At 35.5% G+C, this 18,768-nt stretch overlaps 2 protein-coding genes across 4 annotated transcripts; one reads left to right on the top strand and one right to left on the bottom strand.

Moving 5' to 3' along the window:
* Window positions 1-1,314: 1,314 nt before the first annotated feature.
* Window positions 1,315-10,965, bottom strand: LOC120180342 (putative E3 ubiquitin-protein ligase XBAT31). Of its 3 annotated transcripts, XM_039185688.1 has the most exons (10): window positions 10,641-10,965; window positions 10,428-10,487; window positions 10,267-10,338; window positions 10,038-10,159; window positions 9,767-9,907; window positions 9,563-9,670; window positions 9,154-9,412; window positions 8,440-8,734; window positions 2,758-2,869; window positions 2,526-2,719 (listed from the first exon to the last, which is right to left on the bottom strand). In XM_039185688.1, the coding sequence occupies exons 1-9, from the start codon at window positions 10,818-10,820 to the stop codon at window positions 2,805-2,807; spliced, it is 1,302 nt and encodes a 433-aa protein (XP_039041619.1). In that variant the 5' UTR covers window positions 10,821-10,965; the 3' UTR covers window positions 2,526-2,719; window positions 2,758-2,804. The 3 variants fall into 3 exon arrangements, with proteins under 3 accessions (XP_039041620.1, XP_039041619.1, XP_039041618.1); XM_039185687.1 differs by having other exon boundaries at window positions 2,526-2,869; XM_039185689.1 differs by lacking the exons at window positions 2,526-2,719; window positions 2,758-2,869; window positions 8,440-8,734 and adding an exon at window positions 1,315-1,347.
* A 7,028-nt stretch (window positions 10,966-17,993) lies between these two features.
* LOC120180344 (18.2 kDa class I heat shock protein-like) lies at window positions 17,994-18,464 on the top strand. Its single transcript, XM_039185690.1, has one exon. It carries the CDS (start codon window positions 17,994-17,996, stop codon window positions 18,462-18,464), a length of 471 nt encoding a protein of 156 aa, XP_039041621.1.
* The last annotated feature ends 304 nt before the right edge of the window (window positions 18,465-18,768 follow it).

The following is an 18,768-nucleotide window of genomic DNA, read 5'->3' as shown; positions in this document are numbered from 1 at the left end:
TTAAAATATAATATTGTAAATATATTTATAATTTTACATTGTATGTGATATACTAAATAACATTATAGTGTAAAAAGAATATGAAGAATTATATATATATATATATATATATAAATAGAGAAAATTGAAAAATTGGAATCAATTCGTACCATAATATTATAAATAAATGTGTATAGAAACTCGAACAACTTTACTCCACTCAAAAAATTTTAAGTCAACTTCAAGTTATAAAATACAACTTGTAGACTTGAATAACTCAAAATTTTTTACTCAAATCGACTCGATCGAATTCTCCCCGTATAAACCAACCACTAGATCCCCGTGAACACAAAATTCTGTGAGGTCTGAACTGGGTATTCCCACTAGAAAATAAATCATACTACTCATTGAACACAAATCTCATTTGCTACTCCATTAATGCCAAGTAAAAATCTTAAAAACACTCCACTTTTGCAGTAAAGTCCCAGGTGGATCATAATTTATGTTTTTAATTACACCGCCAGATATGGCTTTCTTTTGGGTCATGACAGGCACTTCAGTGCGTTCCTTCAACTCATAAGCCCAGCATGACACTACTGTTTATAATTATCATTAAATTTATCGAAGTAATTTTAATATTTATTAAAAATTATAATTATTTTATAATTATTTTATTACATTTTAATAAATTATTCATTTTTTATATTTTTCGAAATTTTACTGAAAAAAATAGTATAGTATAATGACCGTTTACTTCCCCCTTTCAAAGCTCGTAGTGATTATGTTTATCTTTTCTTAGTACAACAACGTGAATGAAAATCGAAAACAAGTAAAAAAGAAAAAAAAAATTCAATTTGATAAGACTCTTCACTTATTAATTTCCCTTCTTTTGACCATTTTCAGCTTGGTTTTAATCTCACCTTCAACTCTACTTCATAACATTTAACCGACATTGTTCTTCAATCAATGGCCTACTTCATTTGCTCTCAACTACCGGTTCTGCTTAAGAACAATCAAAAACACAAACCACAACTTCAAAAGTACTTTGGATTGGTAGATACATGGCTCAACAGGTTTTCTGTAATAGCTCTTATGGATTACTTTGTTTTCTTCTTATAATGTGGCCACTTCTTGTTTGTCAGATTGCCTTTTGTTTCTCATAACAGTGCAGTTATGAAGAGTTCATTTTTTTTATTGACTATGATGTGCTTTGGAGGGCGTACTGAATCAAATTTCTGATTTGATTGAAGGGAGAGGGATGACCGTTGGGATTGCAGACGCTGAATGTAAGACTTGGAATGGCTAGAAACCATGTCTACGCAGATTCCTCTTCAGATGTAGACACACAGGTCAGTGACTCCATGGTAACTACAAGAGGTTTGATTAGTATCTTTTGCTTGGATTCGGTACATTTTCGGTACACTGAGTAGTACTAGCTATAACATATAGATGTTAGACGTAACCCGAAGGACATTTGATTAATATATCATCCTTCTTTTTAAATAAAATAAAAATATTGGAGATGTTTTGTTATAATATATGACATTAATGATGAGTATAAACGATCATAAAGTAAAAAAGAAAGAAAATAATAAAAAACTTAATAGAAAAAACTATAAACAAAGATGAGAAATTTTCAATGTCATAAAAGAATTTTGACTATACACGATTAGGGTTAATTATTTCACACATAACTCTATCTCTATCTCTAGTATCTATTTATATAGATAATTACTTGAATTTAAAGGAAACTTGCATATAGAAATACAATTTTATACGGATTTAATATATTCTATTTTTCACTCTATTTCTTTTATTTACCAAACGAATTGTATCACAAACTCTTCAAGTTGGATCATACGACTATATCATGATATATCTTTAATTTCATGAAGAAGGGGTACCCTAATATTATTGGTTGAGCGAATTCATGTCCTCCTGTCTGGATTCTATGTTCGAAATCGGAGCCTAAAACGTGTTTTGAAAATTTTATTTATTAAAAATGAGTCTCATTTTCTTAAAACAATTATATAACCCCCAAACCATCCCAACTAGACAAATCAAGGGATTTGTTTTCCTCTTTTTTGTAATTAAAAAAAGCTGAATGGAGTTGGTTGACTGTGGCCATTGATCATCATCCATGGCCCATAATAAACAAGTTGGTACTTGTCCATAGAAGACACAAGAACAAAAACAAAATATTCACCAAAATACCAACAACAAAATTGACCCTTTCTCTTAATTAGGAGTCTGTCCCCTTCCCTTTACTCATTGACGCTGCTATCCTACTGTTATTATCTACTTCAGTTTCCACATCTCACCTTCTCTTATTTTCCATCCAAAATACATTAATGGATCATAAATTAAGTTTAAAATCTTGATAGGGTCAAGATCCAACCTACCTTTGACTTTTCCAAGTGGGAATTGGAAGCAACCATTGAAAATATGTTGAAAGCCACCTTCTAGAAGAAGAAAAGGGGAAAATATTGTTTTATTTTTGGTATATATTTTTTTTCTCAAGAAGAGCAATGCTACTTTAAAGAGCAAACAAACATATGACCCCATGAAGCTTTCATCAAACTTATCAACTTAAACCTGCAACTCATTTCTTTTACTTATTTTTTCCTCAAAATCTACATAAGCAAATGGACCTCCCCTCCATCTAATATATATATAACAAATATGGGTCCACAACTGGCCATGATTACTTGGTTTTTTTTTCCATCATGTGAAAGGAGATGTCCTTGATTGACCCCATTTGGGATACTTCCAAGTGCCATATTTTTTCAAGACTTATCCATCCATTCATTTTCAGCAGCAATCCTTCAGGAGCCTCGACCACCGATCTTGCTAAATGAACCAACTGCAGATAGGCTCTTGAAGCTGCTGCTTTTTAAGCCAGAAGAAATAAATCTATGAGTTGTTAAAACGGTATGGCTTCAGTGATGCTAAAGAACTTCCTACTCCTATGGTTTATACAAACAAGCTTTCAGCAAATTGTGATGAACTCATTACGAATGGCACTGATTACCGAAACATAGTAGGTGCCCTTCAATATGTTGTAGTAACTCGTCCTGATATCGCTTACTCAGTAAACCGGGTATGTCAATTCATGCAGGCACCATGTACATAAACGTGAAGTTCCTTAAGCAAAGCCTTAATCAATACTAGATCAGTAGCAGCAGAGGCAACGCTCCTATATTCAGCCTCAGCAGTAGATCTTCTGTTTCAAGTTGTTATGCTTCTGTTTAAACTGTTATGCTTCTATTTTTCAGTTCAGTTGTTAGCTCATAAAGCTATAAGTAAGTTGTATTGTAACAAGAAACATATCTTCTTGTTTTTCTTCTTAATCAAGGTTTAGAGAGCCTTTTCTCTCTTTTCTCGTTTCCTGTTCATTAAGCTATGTTAATGAACCTTAACATGGTATCATTCGCCAATCCTGGTTGTTTCTTCCGCTGCTAGCTCGTTTCTTGTTCAGTATGGTTGATCTAACTACAGATCTGATTCGAGATTCCGAAACTGTATCTCCGAATACTTCTCCTGTAAGTTCAATGACAGCTCAGTTGGGAATCAATGGGATTCAGCATATCCCTAAGCATGATACTGTCAAGCTTACCGAAAGCACCTATCTGCTTTGGAAACATCAGTTAGCGTTAATAATTGATGGCTATGGATTGACAAGCTTTCTTTCCAATGATGTAGTTTTACCGGATGAGTATGTTGCAAATGTGTCTGGCCAGACTGAGGTTAATCCAGCTTTCTTGATCCATAGGCAGCAAGATAAATTGCTAGCTTCTTGGCTGCTCACCACAATTGGGACTGAGGTTCTTCCTCATCTTACTGGCCTTACAACAAGCTCTTCCATATGGTCTGCTATCTCTCGATTGTTTGGTGCTCGGTCTGCTGCCAAGATCTTATCTCTCAGGCATAGCTTACACACTCAAAGGAAGTCTGGACTGACTATTAGTGAGTATCTTGCAAAGATTAAGTCAATATGTGATTTACTTAACGCTTCTGGCAGTATTGTTACTGAGCAAGAACATGTGAGCGTTGTTCTTGCGGGTCTCTCAATGGAGTTTGAGTCGATCATCACTATTGCATCTCGTGATAGTTTGTCCTTAGAAACTTTGACTGATATGTTAATAGATTGTGAAGCCCGACAGAAAGTATTCCTACATGAAGATGCAATGGCTAACTTGACCGTTTTGCCTAAGGAGGTAAATAACGTTGAAGTGGAAGTTAAAAAGAGCGATGCTGCACAAACATGTTCAGGCCAGAATCGAGACTATCAAGGTGGCGGTTATCGGGGTCGAGGCCGAGGACGGAGTTCTAACAGACCTCAGTGCCAATTGTGTGGTAAGTTTGGCCATGTGGTGCAAAAATGTTATCACCGCTTTGATCGTGATTTTACTGGTGTAACTGGAGGTGACGAGCAGCCCAGTGATGGCCAGAAACAGTTTGCTCGAATGAATTCAGTCAAGCAGCAATCTGGAGGGCAAGTGTTTTCTCATACGTTTCAGCCCTTCTCTCATCCTTTTGTTCCTTATCCTCATCCACCAGTGTACTATTCGGCTGGGCCTGGTTCATCAGGGATGACTGGTGTCCCGCATATCTCAGGGTATTATCAATTTCCATATCTTCTGGACAGCCAGTCTTCACTCCCGCGGCTCTTACAGCGTTCAATTCTTCTGTTTCTGCTAACTCAGTTTGTTCATCAATTCCTTCTGAGACTGCCTGGTATCCTGATACATGTGTCACACATCATGTCTCAAATGATCTACAAGCTTTTGACTCAGGTATAGTTTACACCGGTGTAAATACCTTACTCATGGGCAACGGTGAGGGGGTCAAAATTGATCATATTGGTCGAGGTTTTTTGCCTACGAAACAGAGGTCTTTAATTTTACGAAACATGTTGCATGTTCCTAATATTAAGAAGAAGCTATTATCTGTCTCACAATTTACACGTGATAATAATGTTTTCCTTGAGTTTCATGCTTCTGAGTGCTTTGTGAAGGATGCTCATACCAGAATGCTTCTTCTTCGAGTGAAGCTCACGAATGAGGGACTATATCAGTTGTTGCCATATAATGATCAACTGTCTTATGATAAGCAGAAGACAGGTTTTCAAGCTCATAATGTTTCTAGTTCACAGGATGTTTTGGAGTTGTGGCATAGGAGGCTAGGTCATCCCTCTATGGATGTGGTCTTATCGGTTATGAAAGCTTGTAATATCTCTTCAAATAAATCTAAAGTCAATCATGTTTGCACTGCGTGCACGCAAGGCAAAGCACACAAATTGCCTTTTTGTAAGTCTTTGACTGAATACAATGAGCCTTTTAAATTGATTGTGTCTGATGTTTGGGGACCTGCACCAGTTGTTTCTTCAGATGGTTTTGCTTATTATGTCTCGTTCATTGATATTTTTAGTCGACACACGTGGGTTTATTTGCTCAAACGCAAATCTGAAGTCATGCAGTGTTTTCTTGACTTTGTTAAAATGATTGAAGTTCAATTTGATCGTAAAATCAAGATGTTGCAATCTGATGGAGGTGGTGAGTATCAGGCTTTACGATCTTGGTTCAGAACGAATGGGGTGCTGCATCGTATTTCTTGTCCTGGAACCTCTGAACAAAATGGTAAGCCCGAGAGGAAGCATAGACATATTGTTGAGATGGGTCTTGCCATGTTGTCTCAAGCCTCGCTGCCACTTAAATTCTGGAGCTATGCATTCATGTCAGCAGTTTACTAATAAATCGACTTCCTACCAGTGTTCTAAATGGTTGATCTCCATTTGAAGTTCTTTATGGACAATTTCCAGATTATTCTTCTGTTCGTGTGTTTGGCAGTGCGTGTTTTCCTTGTTTACGCTCCTTTAATCAGAACAAATTACAAGCTCGCTCTCAAAAAAGTGTGTTTCTCGGTTACAGTCCTTCTTATAAAGGTTACAGATGCTTGAATGAGTCGGGCAAAGTCATACTTTCTCGACATGTTGTCTTTAACGAGGAGTTCCCTTATAAAAAGATAAGTTGTGTGGATTGTACATGTAGTCAAGATAAGACTATTGTAACTACTGGTGTGCTGCCAATAGTTGTTCCCAGTATTGCTAATAACTTTGCACCCGATACTGGTCACAGTCAGCAAGCAGTTGCTCCATCAAATAATAACTCTGCCCTCGATACTGGTCACAGTCAGCAAGTTGTTACTCTATCAAATAATACAAGAGTACTACTTTGTAATGGCTATAGTTCATCTACTACAAGGTCTCCTACGCTCTCTGTGATTCCAGAATATGTGGAACCTACTAATGAAATTTCTCTTGCAGGTACTATGTTTTCTGATCATGTAGAACATTCATTTGATGTACAGGAGCCTATTCCTTCAATTGCTCATCCAGCCATTGAGCCTGTTCATCCAGTTGTGGAACTTGTTTCAAGTTTAGTACATGCTTCAGAGGGTAACATTTCTGCCTTAGGTAATTCTCATCCCATGCTTACGAGAGGGAAAAATGGCATTCGAAAACCAAAGGCTCTTCAAGTTGCCTGCCTAGAGAATGAACCTTATTCCATCAAAGAAGCCATGTGTAGTCCTCACTAGGCTAAAGCCGTGCAAGAAGAATATTAGGCTTTAATGAAGAATGGGACTTGGTCGTTAGTTCCTCTTCCCAAGGGTCGATAGGCTGTTCACTGCAAATAGATCTTCAAGGTAAAAAGAAATCCCGATGGGACTGTGTCTCGCTACAAGGCTCGTCTTGTAGCCAAAGGGTTTCTTCAGCAGGCTGGTGATTCAGCCCGGTGGTCAAGCCAACCACTGTTCGTGTTATCATCTCATTTGCCTTGTCCAAAGGATGACAGCTCCGTCAAATTGACATCAATAATGCTTTTCTGAATGGTGTGTTGACTGAAGAAGTTTACATGAAGCAACCGCCTGGATACGAGCAAGGAAATGAAGGGTTGGTGTGCAAACTCAACAAAGCTATCTATGGCCTGAAACAAGCTCCTCGTGCCTGGTTTGATAGTCTTCGAATGTACTTGATTCCGGTGGGATTTGCTTTGGCACGATCAGACTCCTCATTGTTTGTTCGAAAATCAGCTGCTAGCATAGTGTATGTGTTAGTTTATGTCGATGACATAATTCTAACAGGGAGCAGTGTAGATGAAGTTCAAGAGCTGATTAGTGACTTGAACAAGCAGTTTTCCTTGAAAGACCTTGGCTCTCTTAATTATTTTTTGGGGATTGAAGTATACTATGATAACGATGGATTAGTTTTAAGCCAGAAGAAATACATCTATGAGTTGTTAGAACGGTATGGCTTCAGTGATGCTAAAGAACTTCCTACTCCTATGGTTTCTACAAACAAGCTTTCAGCAAATTGTGATGAACTCATTACGAATGGCACTGATTACCGAAGCATAGTAGGTGCCCTTCAATATGTTGTAGTAACTCGTCCTGATATCGCTTACTCAGTAAACCGGGTATGTCAATTCATGCAGGCACCATGTAACATACACTTTCAAACAGTCAAGATGATCCTGCAGTATCTTCGAGGTACTGCTGACTATGGGCTACGGTTCACTTCATCATTACGATTGTCTTTAACCGGGTTTGCTGATGCTACGTGGGCCTCTGATGTTGATGATAGGAGGTCTACCTCGGGGTTTGTATTTACTTTGGAGGGAATCTTGTTACATGGAGCTCTCGTATGCAACAAGTCGTTGCACGATCTACTGCTGAGGCTGAATATAGGAGCGTTGTCTCTGCTGCTGCTGATCTAGTATGGATTAAGGCTTTGCTTGAGGAACTTCACGTTGATGTGCATGGTCGAGCAACCTTGTGGTGTGATAATAGGAGTGCCGTGGTTGTTTGTGCTAATCCTGTTCTTCATTCAAAATTCAAGCATGTTGAGCTTGATTTGTTTTTTGTGCGTGAAATGGTAGCCGTTGGAAAATTGCAGGTGCATGAGGTTCCGGCTTATGAGCAAATTGCTGATGTTTTGACAAAGCCTCTCTCAGCACCTATGTTTGTAAAGCATCGACAAAAACTCTTGGTCACTCGAGTGCCTAAAAGATTGGAAGAGCATGGGAAATGCTAAATTGCAGTTGTTGTCTCGAATGTTGGCAAGCATAAGGAGTATTGATCATTGATCCTCACTCTGCTGCTTAGGAGGTTAGAAAGCATTGGGAATGATTGGCGTTATAGAAGTGCAGAAGATGAGTGAATGTAATAGGTTCCTATGAGCTTACAAGTTGTTAGTGATAGGTAGTTGAGTTTTCTGTTTCAAGTTGTTATGCTTCTGTTTTTCAGTTCAGTTGTTAGCTCATAAAGCTATAAGTAAGTTGTATTGTAACAAGAAACGTATCTTCTTGTTTTTCTTCTTAATCAAGGTTTAGAGAGCCTTTTCTCTCTTTTCTCTCTTTTCTCGTTTCCTGTTCATTAAGCTATGTTAATGAACCTTAACACTGCTTCCTTCGCTGAAATTCCTAGACTTCCTCGGTTTTCTCATCTTTGAGGAACTAACATCTCCGACGTTGTAATCCGCTTCATCGTGATTCTTTATCTTGGCTACCACCAACCGGACAATGGTGCTCCGGCAAAAGGGGCATACCGGGGGTGTTAGACTTGCAGTTGTGGGGTTTGGCTTGTTGTGGCAGCACAGTGCCAGTGTGCATTGTGCACACATCTGGTGGCTACAGTCCTGAACTTCAATTGTGCAGATTTGTTCAAAGCATATACAGCATATTTCGGTATCACTAGCCTACATCGAGTATTTCGTCGCAAATATTATCAGTTCCATTACAGCAACCGTTGATTGTTATAGATAGTTCACGTACTAAAGGAAAATACAGAAGGAAAAATATGCTGTGAATTGCTAGACCATGAAATTCAAGACTTTCTATAGCATCTCAACTCGATGGGGACCGAACTACTGGTATGCGAGGACCACAGCTGAAACTTAGGCTCAAGGGCAAGTCTATAGATATAATCATAAAGAAAACTAGGCTGCCAAGATCAGGAATCAAAGCCATTGATTCGAACCAATTTAAATGATATGGATATCTAAGGAAAACTAACTTTGAACAAAAACCGGACTATCGTGAACTAGATTCGGTTGAAGTTAGAAATGTGAAAGAAAAGGCAGAGAAAACATTTTAAGGAATGCATCCAACATTTTACCTCTGAAATGCTATCGTCTAACCCGGAGTCGGAATATGAGGGTGAAGGAAGTAAGTAAGCTGTTCCCTTGAGGATGCTCTTTTCCCTTTCCCGGTTTGCCTCTGTTAAGGCTTGTTCTAATAGTGTTTTTGCCTCCTCGTTAAGCTCGCTGATGAACTTTAACGGTGCCGGCCAGACAATAGGTTCTGCTGATGAAGGATTTAGCAGAGCTGCACATGCTCCATGTCTGTACTTTAAAGCAACTACATAGGGTATTCTCCTGTAAACATACGAAAATTGAAATTCAGGGGAAATATAATGAGAAAAAGTCGGGAATCTCTTGCCATTTCCCAAAACATCAAGAAAAAAAAAATCTTTGATAAGGTAATAAATCAGATATCTATATACATAAAATGAAATCAGACCATACCCGGATGCATCTCTTTGAAGACGATCGTCGCCCCATGCCAACAACTTGCGGACGCAATCGAGAGATCCCCCTCTGGCAGCTAAATGAAGAGGTGTGCTTCCAGGACAACTGCAGAAAGAAAAAACCAATCATTTCCATCTTTAGAAGACTGAGAAAAACAATAACAAAAACAATAATAATCAAGAACTGTGCAGGAATTATTACACATATCCACCGGTTGAAGCGCAAACGAGAGCGCCGTTGTCTAACAGAATATGTACGCATTCAGGCCGCCTTTGACGAGTTGCTAAGTGCAAGGGAGTAGCTCCCTTGGCGTCTCTAATATTCACAAAACGTGCATATCCCCTGATATCAAAGCCGATACAAACATACAAGATTAACTAAAAACTGAGATCAATGGCCTAAATTAATTCAAAATAGATTGGAAAGAAATATTTAAATAATCTTGATTAAGAGAAGAAACACACGCACACACCATGAAACAGCAACAGGGCTGGATTGAGCGGCAGGGAGGATCGCTTGAAGGCAGTCGGAGTGACCATAATAGGCTGCATAGTGCAAGCAAGTTCTTCCATGAATGGAGTCAAATTTTAAGATCTGAAAAGCATATAACAGATCATTCAAATCAAATTTATATTTCCAATACGCATAATGCATTAAATCGTAACTTTAAAAATGATTAAAGAAGAAGAAAAATGGCTCACATTTGCCCCAGCTTCAATGAGCTTCTTTACGCAGGAGATCTTCCCACGCATTGCAGCCAACATAAGTGGAGTATGAAAACATTCAAAAGGATTAAAAACTGTACAGAGAATTAAAAATATATACCCCCCCCAAAAAATCAAAGCTTTAGAAAAAAAATGACCTGCTTTTGACGATTCACTACATCCGGGTTCACGGATTTCTCCAAAAGCACAGCCAAAATCTACCCAAAGAAGATTAAAAAAAATCATTTTCGCATCAAGCGAATGAAACCAAGTATGGATCCAACAGCTCAAAACCAAGGTAAATGAGGTTTAAAAAGAAGAGAACTTAATCCGAAAGGCTATCTTCAAAAACTTGCAAAATGATCGCCCACCTCGATCTGGTCATAAGCAGCAGCTATATGAAGAGCAGAGTGGCGATCATAAACTGTTCTATGATATAAAACTTTTGGTTCTCTCTTTAATAAAGCTTCCACAGTTTCAAGGTCTCCAACTTGAACTGCACTAAACAATACATTCTCTTGACTCGCTCCACAACTCAGCCCTTGACCCATCTTTAAAGATACAGAAAAGGGCCTTGCAGTTTCTTCTACCCTTTCACCACCGTCGTCGGCGACTACCTCCGTGATTGTGGTGGTGGGTGGTTGTCTGGCCTTTCTCTTAATTTAGCAAAAAAAATATTCACATTGTGCAGTCGTCTTTAAAGGCTAAAAGCGAGTGATTTTGGATTTTGATAAATTACATCAGAGATCACTCAATTGTTAGTGAAAATTAAAAATAGTCAACTAAATTCATAAAATTACAGACGAATCATTCAATGAATCGAAAAAACACATTTCAGAAGCCCATTGAAAACCGAACGATGAAGAGATTGTTGTTGGTAAGATGAAGAATATATATCAATTCATCAAATGGTGGATGACGTTGATTCAAGTTCAAAAAGTTTAAACGTTCTAGGGTGATTTATTAATCCTTTTAAAAATTCTAAAGAATATAATTTGATGAATTGAACAAGGAGATTAAGGTGAATTTTATGATGAAATTTGAGGTTTATAGACCATCGTATACAACAATCGACAGTAATCAATGTAATGGCATACGACATGATTGTTACAATCAATTAATTGAATAACTTAATTTTTATAATCAATTAATTTATTGACTTGATTGCAACTCTCTAAAATCTAACATTTTAATATAAATAGAATGTTTCATGTTAAAAAGCATTCTAATATTTAACAATAGAATGATGTTTGTAACAATTTGTCTATTGAGTGACTTGTTTGTAATATTTTAAAATCAAGTGACAAGTTATAGTATTATTGATGTAATTTACCCTTCTATTTTTATTTTTTTAAACTATTTTTTTTTGTTTTCATACTCAAACTTTATTTTTTCAAAACATACTTAACATTTAATTTATGTTTCATTTTGGTACCTATCGCTAAAAACTTAACTATGATAATGTCACGCCATCATTGAAAATTGAAAGTTTCACAATAGTAGTTCTGTTAAAATTTTAACGACTGATATCAAAATGAAACATAAACTAAACATTAATTATAGTTTTTTAAAAATTAACTACCAAAATAGAATAAAAATAATAATTTAAATACTAAACATATAGTTTACCCTTATTTATTAAAATGTTGGAATATTTAGCTGCCCGTGTCAGCTACCGGGACGCAGTTGTCGGGCAGTTATCAGATAAAACATTTGCTTTTCGGGGCAAATTAGATTCTTGTATAGAAAATCCAAATGGAAGACCACAGCCATGGATTACGTTTGTCAGTGGCCATTAGCCGTACGATTGTAAGCTTAAAATGGAGAGGATGAATCGTTGATCAACAAAAGTTAAACGTCTAGCCAATAAAATTGCAGCGTGTAATTCAGGGTTATGGTTGTCTTACCTAAAATACCCTTTTCGTAAATTTTATATTTTTATTTGTATTCACTGTCACCTTGATCTACTGGTCAAAATCGAGTCAGTTTCCTCCAATTATCTTTTTTTTTTTTACCAAAGAGACAGTGTCTAAAGACTACAGTGACGACGACGTTTTACCTCTCGAAAGAAACTTCATTACTTGATTGTTTTTAGAAAAAAAATGTAAATCCGTGTACAGTAAATTGAAGTTTGAATATCGATTTTGGTGTAAAGATAATTTATTTAAAAGGAATGTATATTTTGCATGGTTATCAAAATCGGATCGAATCGGTCGGTTCAATCGGTTGAATCGTGAATCAGTGACATGTCCGGTCCGGTTACCTCACAAAATCAGTCTGGCAATGAACCGGCTGAAAATCGATAAAATCGAGGTGAACCGGCTGAAAATCGGTAAAACCGGTTTGAACCGTCGGTTCACTTTTTTTCTTTTAAAATAATTAAACCAAACGACGTCATTTGTTCAAAGAGCCAAGTCAAATTCGAGTATTGCTGAGCTCGACTCGAATTCGAAAACTTTAAAAGTAAGCTCAACTCGACTCAAAAACTCATGAGCTAAAAATTACCAAGTTCAACTTGAACTCAAAATATAATATTAAAACTTGAACTCAAAAATGCTCGAACTCAAAAAAAAATTAGAAGTTCGATTGAAGCCTAAACTTTGAGCTCAATTGAAGCGAAAAAATAGTTCGCTCTGTGCTCACCAAAAGGCTCCATAATTTTGAATGTCAAATTACCTCTATTATTTATAGAAGTAAGTTGGAATGCTCTTCTATGTTTCTTAGCTATGTGGGATTGTTTTGTTCTCATATTTTTACTCTTTAAACTTTTGGGATGTTCTTCTATGTTTCTTAGCCATGTGAGATTTTTTAAAAAAAAATAAACCAAATGACATCATTTGTTATGATTTTTAAGCTCCAATTTTATTTTTTTGATTATAGTTATATAATTATATTTATTATTTAATATGTTTTACCTTAAATATTATGTTATAGTTGATTTGAATCAATTTATTTCACTTGATTTTATGATTTTTAATTTATATATGTTATGACTTGTGATATTTTTATACCTTTTAATATTGTAAACTTAAAAAGAGTGTTACATATATATTAATATTGCTTTGAATATTATGTAAAATTAAAAAAAAAATATTTTATATAAAATCAGGTTCAACCGCGGTTGAACCAGTGAACCGATGAACTAGTACCTTCACCGATTCAATGTCCGATCCTATTTTAAAAACATTAATATTTTTTGTGGTCCAACCATTTTTTTTTTATTAATAAGCAAGAGCAGTCTAAAGAAATCATTCCAAGGAAGGGGTTTGATTTTTGGATAAACTTCACCTTGATCACTTAATTATGAGGATATTATAATTTGATCATTGCTCTTTCAATTTTATCAATTGAACCATTTAACTATTTAAATGATATCAATCAAATTATAAAATGAGAAACACGATGATAATAATAATAATGCACCATATTTTAACCCTGATTTTTATGAAAAAAATCTATGATTTTATGTATGTATTTAAAAAATTTGTGTTTGTAATTCTTGAAATAGATCAATCGAACATGTTTAATTTAAGCAAACATTTAGAACTGTAGAGTTTATGTCAAGGCATTTGGGACTAATCTCAAAAGGGTGTAATATGGTCAAGATAATTAGGATGAATTAAAATTAAATATAAAAGTTAAGAGCTAGATATGTTATCATGTCATCTGTTTTTTAAAATAAAAGGATCAATTTGTTACTCTTTATTAATTAGATGATCATTTTTAATTTTTCATAATCTATGATTCAATAAAAAACTTTCTATTGAGGGATTATTAGCATTTAACTTTTTTAATATTGTTGTTTTTAAAATATAAATGCTGGTAAATAAAATTAATGTTTTAAATACAAAAAATAAATCTTTTGGGCTTGAGCACAAGGATAGAAAGGGTAGGGTGTGCAAAAAGATCCGATCCGATTGAATCAATCTGTTGATCTGATCCAAAAAATCATATATCTAATATTTGTTTTGTCCATCGGATAATTTAAATATCCAAAAAACAGATAATAAGATCGAATATAGATCAAATAAATTTTGATTTCGAATTAATTCTAATTTTGGATTATCCGAAAATCCAGAAAAAAATGGACTTTTAGATTTAAGAAAATCTTTAGTCCAATAAGTGAGTAACTCACTAACCATTAAAACTCTAGCCCAATAAAAATTATGATATTTAATTATTTATTGTGTGCGAATAATTAAATATATATAACAAATATAATATATGTATTGAATGAGTTTCATTAAGTCACAACATATAAAATTTTAAAGTTTTTTTTTGCCAAATTAAATTTTATATTCAATTCCATATATTAACTTTTTGAATCGAATACGAATTACTATTTTAGGCTATCCGGAATTTTAAATCTAATCAAATCCGATATCTGAGTTTGGACACGGGATGTTGACCTTTTGCCTACCATTGACGAAGATAAGACAAAACACATTTAATTGAACTTTTTTCCATATGCACCCAAACAAAGAGAATAATATAATTGACCTAATACCGGTGTGCATCTAATACGTATGTGTGTTAATTAGACAAAGAGACCTTCCGACTTAAACTTGGAGTATAATACAAATTAATTAACTCCTGAATGTAGAAATTTCATGCTCCCTACCATAAATGTATTCACGTCATCCTATTAATATAATTAAACATGTCGTGCCAAGGGCTGTCATCGGCTAGCTGCTCAACTTTTTACATTTAATACTTTAGAGCTTTACCTATTCAAATATATATTATTCTAAATATCTTTTATTATCTATGAATTTTAATGTAAGATTACAGCAGCTCGTTATCCAGGTTTCATAATTATCCTTTTGTTTTTCCAATCAGATCATGTGTTGAAAGCTACACCGGCAAAACCCTAATGAATTCAAACTACTATCTATGAATAGAAAATAGAATTATTAATATCTGTAGATATTTTACTTCTCCAAGCTCTATTTTTTAAGAGTTTGCAACACCTAACTACTGATTTGACTTTCGTTTCCAATTGAGTCATTCCATATGAATGGTGTCTTCAAGCAAACGGTTTTGTTGTTTATATTTAGTTTTTTTTTCTTTTCCACGGAGAAGACTACTGACAAAGATAGATTTAGGAAAATTAACAAGTCGCTAGCTGCAACTTGTACGCTTACATATAACAAGTTGCAAAGGTTGTCGTGTCCTAAATTAACATAATCAAGAGAGCGGGTCAGAACTCAGAAGCCGATGATTAGTTCTCGCATTCAGCTCTAGTAACAGTTTGATTTATATAGTTGGTTTTGCCACCTGATTAATCATGTTTTGAACTTTGTTTGGTAAAGGAATAAGCGTACTTTGGCTGAATTTTAATATTAATTTTTAACTTGTTTCACCATATCACGAGTGTTTGGTTTTGACTACCGTCGTATTTTTCTGTTATGTTTTCCAGTACAGATGTATATATATTATGGCAACAGCTTTGCTTTGAAAATAACAGCAACCAAAATCATTCTTTATGTTTAGGAGGATCAAAAAATACAAGCTATTTTCATCATCTCTTATGCATGATGACAGGGACGAAGCTTCAAAACACAAACCTCGCTCAAAATTAATAAAATCAAACCGTGCTACTAAAAAAATCATCTGTATAAAAAAAATTCTAATGCAATGGTTTTTCATGTATGTACTAAATATATATAATTTAACTTTTCATCATTTAATTTATTAAAAAGATAAATTTATTAATTATTAATTTATCAAATAATAATCTATTATCTATATATAAGAGAAGGTGAAAATTTGGGCTTTATGCCTGAAAACCTAGAATGATCTAAGGCCTGAATTCTAACTGAATCACCTTCCACCACATCTTATTTGTTATTTTATAGGGCCACTGCCACTGTACAAATATTTTTCTTAAAAATGTTCAGTTTCACATTTCAACGTTCAAGCAATAGTCTCAAGATTACTCAATTTTCCACGTCAGAATCTGGACTATAAAATATATTTTCTTGAGTACTGCTAGTGAAGCTTGTAGAATATCATAAAAAATATATATATTATATTATCCAATTAAAGAACATTTATTTGAAGATAAAATAATTTCAGTGATCAAAAATGCCTTATAATATACGATTTTAACTAAATTTTTTTGGATTTGCCAAAATGATCAACTAAATCGCAATACGATCGATAATTCGCAACGCGATCTCCGATATCGCAAATCAGTTTCCAGATTCGCAACGTGAACTTCGACTATCGCATTGCGATTTACATATTCGCATTACGATAGTCCAAGTTCGCATTGCGATTTATTACAAAATCGCAACGACTGGTGGTATTGCATTTGTTTCTTAAGAATTTTCTCTAAAAAGATAGTATCCGCGCGGACGTGTCGAAGACACGTATTACCACGACCACGACCACGAGACGGACGGCGGCGGCGGCGCTCGAGAGTCCCCTTGTTCTCTATTACTCAACAAGGAAGTGGGAAAGCCAAACCTTAAATACCATTCCCAATAGTATTTCCAATACTATGTGGGATTGAGCATTACCAACATTTGTTTCTAATACTATGTGATTATTCAGGAAACAATTAACAATCATGCACCTTAAAACAACTGAATCAGCAACCAATTACATTAGTATTATACGATTAAATATGTCATAATTAAAAGTCAATCTACAATCAATCGCGATTATTGCAATTTTAAGCAAAACATTCAAAAAAAATTGCATCACTCGCGAGAATAAAAAAATTTATTATCGTGCAATTACAATCAACTGAAAATAAATTAGAATTGCATGAAAACTAAAAGAACCACAAATACTTTTCACACAAATACTAAAGTCATTAACTATAATTCACAAATAATATCACTATTTAAGGCTCAATCCCACATAGTATTGGGAACAAGTGTTGGTAATGTTCAATCCCACATAGTATTGGAAACACTATTGAGAATGGTATTTAAGGCTTGGCTTTCCCACTTCCTTGTTGAGTGATAGAGAACAAGGGGGACTCTCGCGCACCGCCGCCGTCTCGTCTCGTGGTCGTGGTCGTTGTAATACGTGTCTTCGACACGTCCGCGTGAATACTATCTTTTTAGAGAAAATTCTTAAGAAACAAATCCAATACCACCAGTTGTTGCGATTTTGGACTATCGCAACGCGAACTTCGACTATCGCAACGAACTTGGAACAAATCGCAACGCGAACTTGGAATAAATCGCAACGCGAACTTCGACTATCGCAACGAACTTGGACTATCGCAACGAATTTGGAATAAATCGCAACGCGAACTTGGACTATCACAACGAATTTGGAAAATCGCATTGCGATAGTCGATGTTCGCGTTGCGAATCTGGAAACTGATTTGCGATACCGGAGATCGCGTTGCGAATTATCGATCGCATTGCGATTTAGTTGGTCATTTTGGTAAATCCAAAAAAAAATTGGTTAAAAATGTATATTATAAGGCATTTTTGGTCACTGAAGTTATTTTCTCTTATTTGAATGATTCAAATATGGTGGGAGAAAGGCCATGAAACTACCAAAACTCCTGCAACTAATAAACTATGAGTAATTAGTTTATCTTTATCAAAAACTAGAAGCCTATTTCAACGTGGATCACTTGTATATATAGCATTTTGATCTCAACCAAATTCCATCGTGAAGAAGATTCAAAAACCTTCCTTGGCAATTTATAAAAAAAAATCATTTTTGTGTTGATTTCTTGTTCACAGTTTTGCAGCATGTCCCAACTCATTCCTAGTCTTTTCGGTGGTCGAAGAAGCAATGTTTTCGATCCATTTTCTCTAGACATATGGGATCCTTTGGACGGGTTCTTCCTCAACTCTGCCTTGGGTAACAATGTGGCATCATCAGCCTTGGTTAATGCAAGGGTTGACTGGAAAGAAACACCCCAAGCTCACGTTTTCAAAGCTGACCTTCCAGGGCTGAAGAAAGAGGAAGTGAAAGTGGAGATTGAAGAAGGGAGGGTTCTGCAGATAAGTGGAGAAAGAAGCAGAGAGCGAGAAGAAAAGAATGACAAATGGCATCGTATTGAGCGTAGCAGTGGCAAATTCCTGAGGAGGTTCAGGTTGCCTGAGAATGCCAACATGGATCAGGTTCAGGCTAGCATGGAAAATGGGGTCTTAACCGTGACTGTCCCCAAGGAAGAGGAGAAGAAACCTGAGGTCAAGACCATTGAAATTTCTGGCTAATATATCACTATTTCAAACATTTCAAAGGAAGAAAAATAAGCAAATGGTTGTTTGTGTGTGACATCTTTCCCAGTGTTTTCCTTATAAAACGATGTAAGATGTGTTCTGTCGCAGGTTTTTGAGTTTGTAATAAACTAATTCTTGTTTGAATAAAATTGGTGTCTTACTTTCATTTGGTTTCCAATGATTCATGTTTGAATAAACGGCCTCAGTAACGGAGGCGTGCGATTCCGGTGAAGGTGAGCGGCGGCTCCTCTTCCAAGCTGGCTACTTTGTTGCTTGGCTGGGAATTTGCCTTGAGCCT

The sequence above is a fragment of the Hibiscus syriacus genome, unplaced genomic scaffold (genome assembly GCF_006381635.1).
Source record: "Hibiscus syriacus cultivar Baekdansim isolate YM2019G1 unplaced genomic scaffold, ASM638163v2 tig00112491_pilon, whole genome shotgun sequence".
NCBI classification, from domain to species: Eukaryota; Viridiplantae; Streptophyta; class Magnoliopsida; order Malvales; family Malvaceae; genus Hibiscus; species Hibiscus syriacus.
Note: the sequence above shows the minus strand (reverse complement) of the source record. Positions and strands in the feature narration are given on the sequence as shown.

What these genes read in the sequence shown, in the direction of transcription:
- LOC120180342 (XM_039185687.1), bottom strand. Translation starts at nt 10,820, where the DNA reads ATGGGTCAAGGGCTGAGTTGTGGAGCGAGTCAAGAGAATGTATTGTTT. An exon ending in CTGCTTATGACCAGATCGAG is followed by an intron (nt 10,488 to 10,640) that starts GTGGGCGATCAT and finishes TTCTTTGGGTAG; the next exon opens with ATTTTGGCTGTGCTTTTGGA. An exon ending in AGCCCTGTTGCTGTTTCATG is followed by an intron (nt 9,908 to 10,037) that starts GTGTGTGCGTGT and finishes CTTTGATATCAG; the next exon opens with GGGATATGCACGTTTTGTGA.
- LOC120180344 (XM_039185690.1), top strand. Translation starts at nt 17,994, where the DNA reads ATGTCCCAACTCATTCCTAGTCTTTTCGGTGGTCGAAGAAGCAATGTT.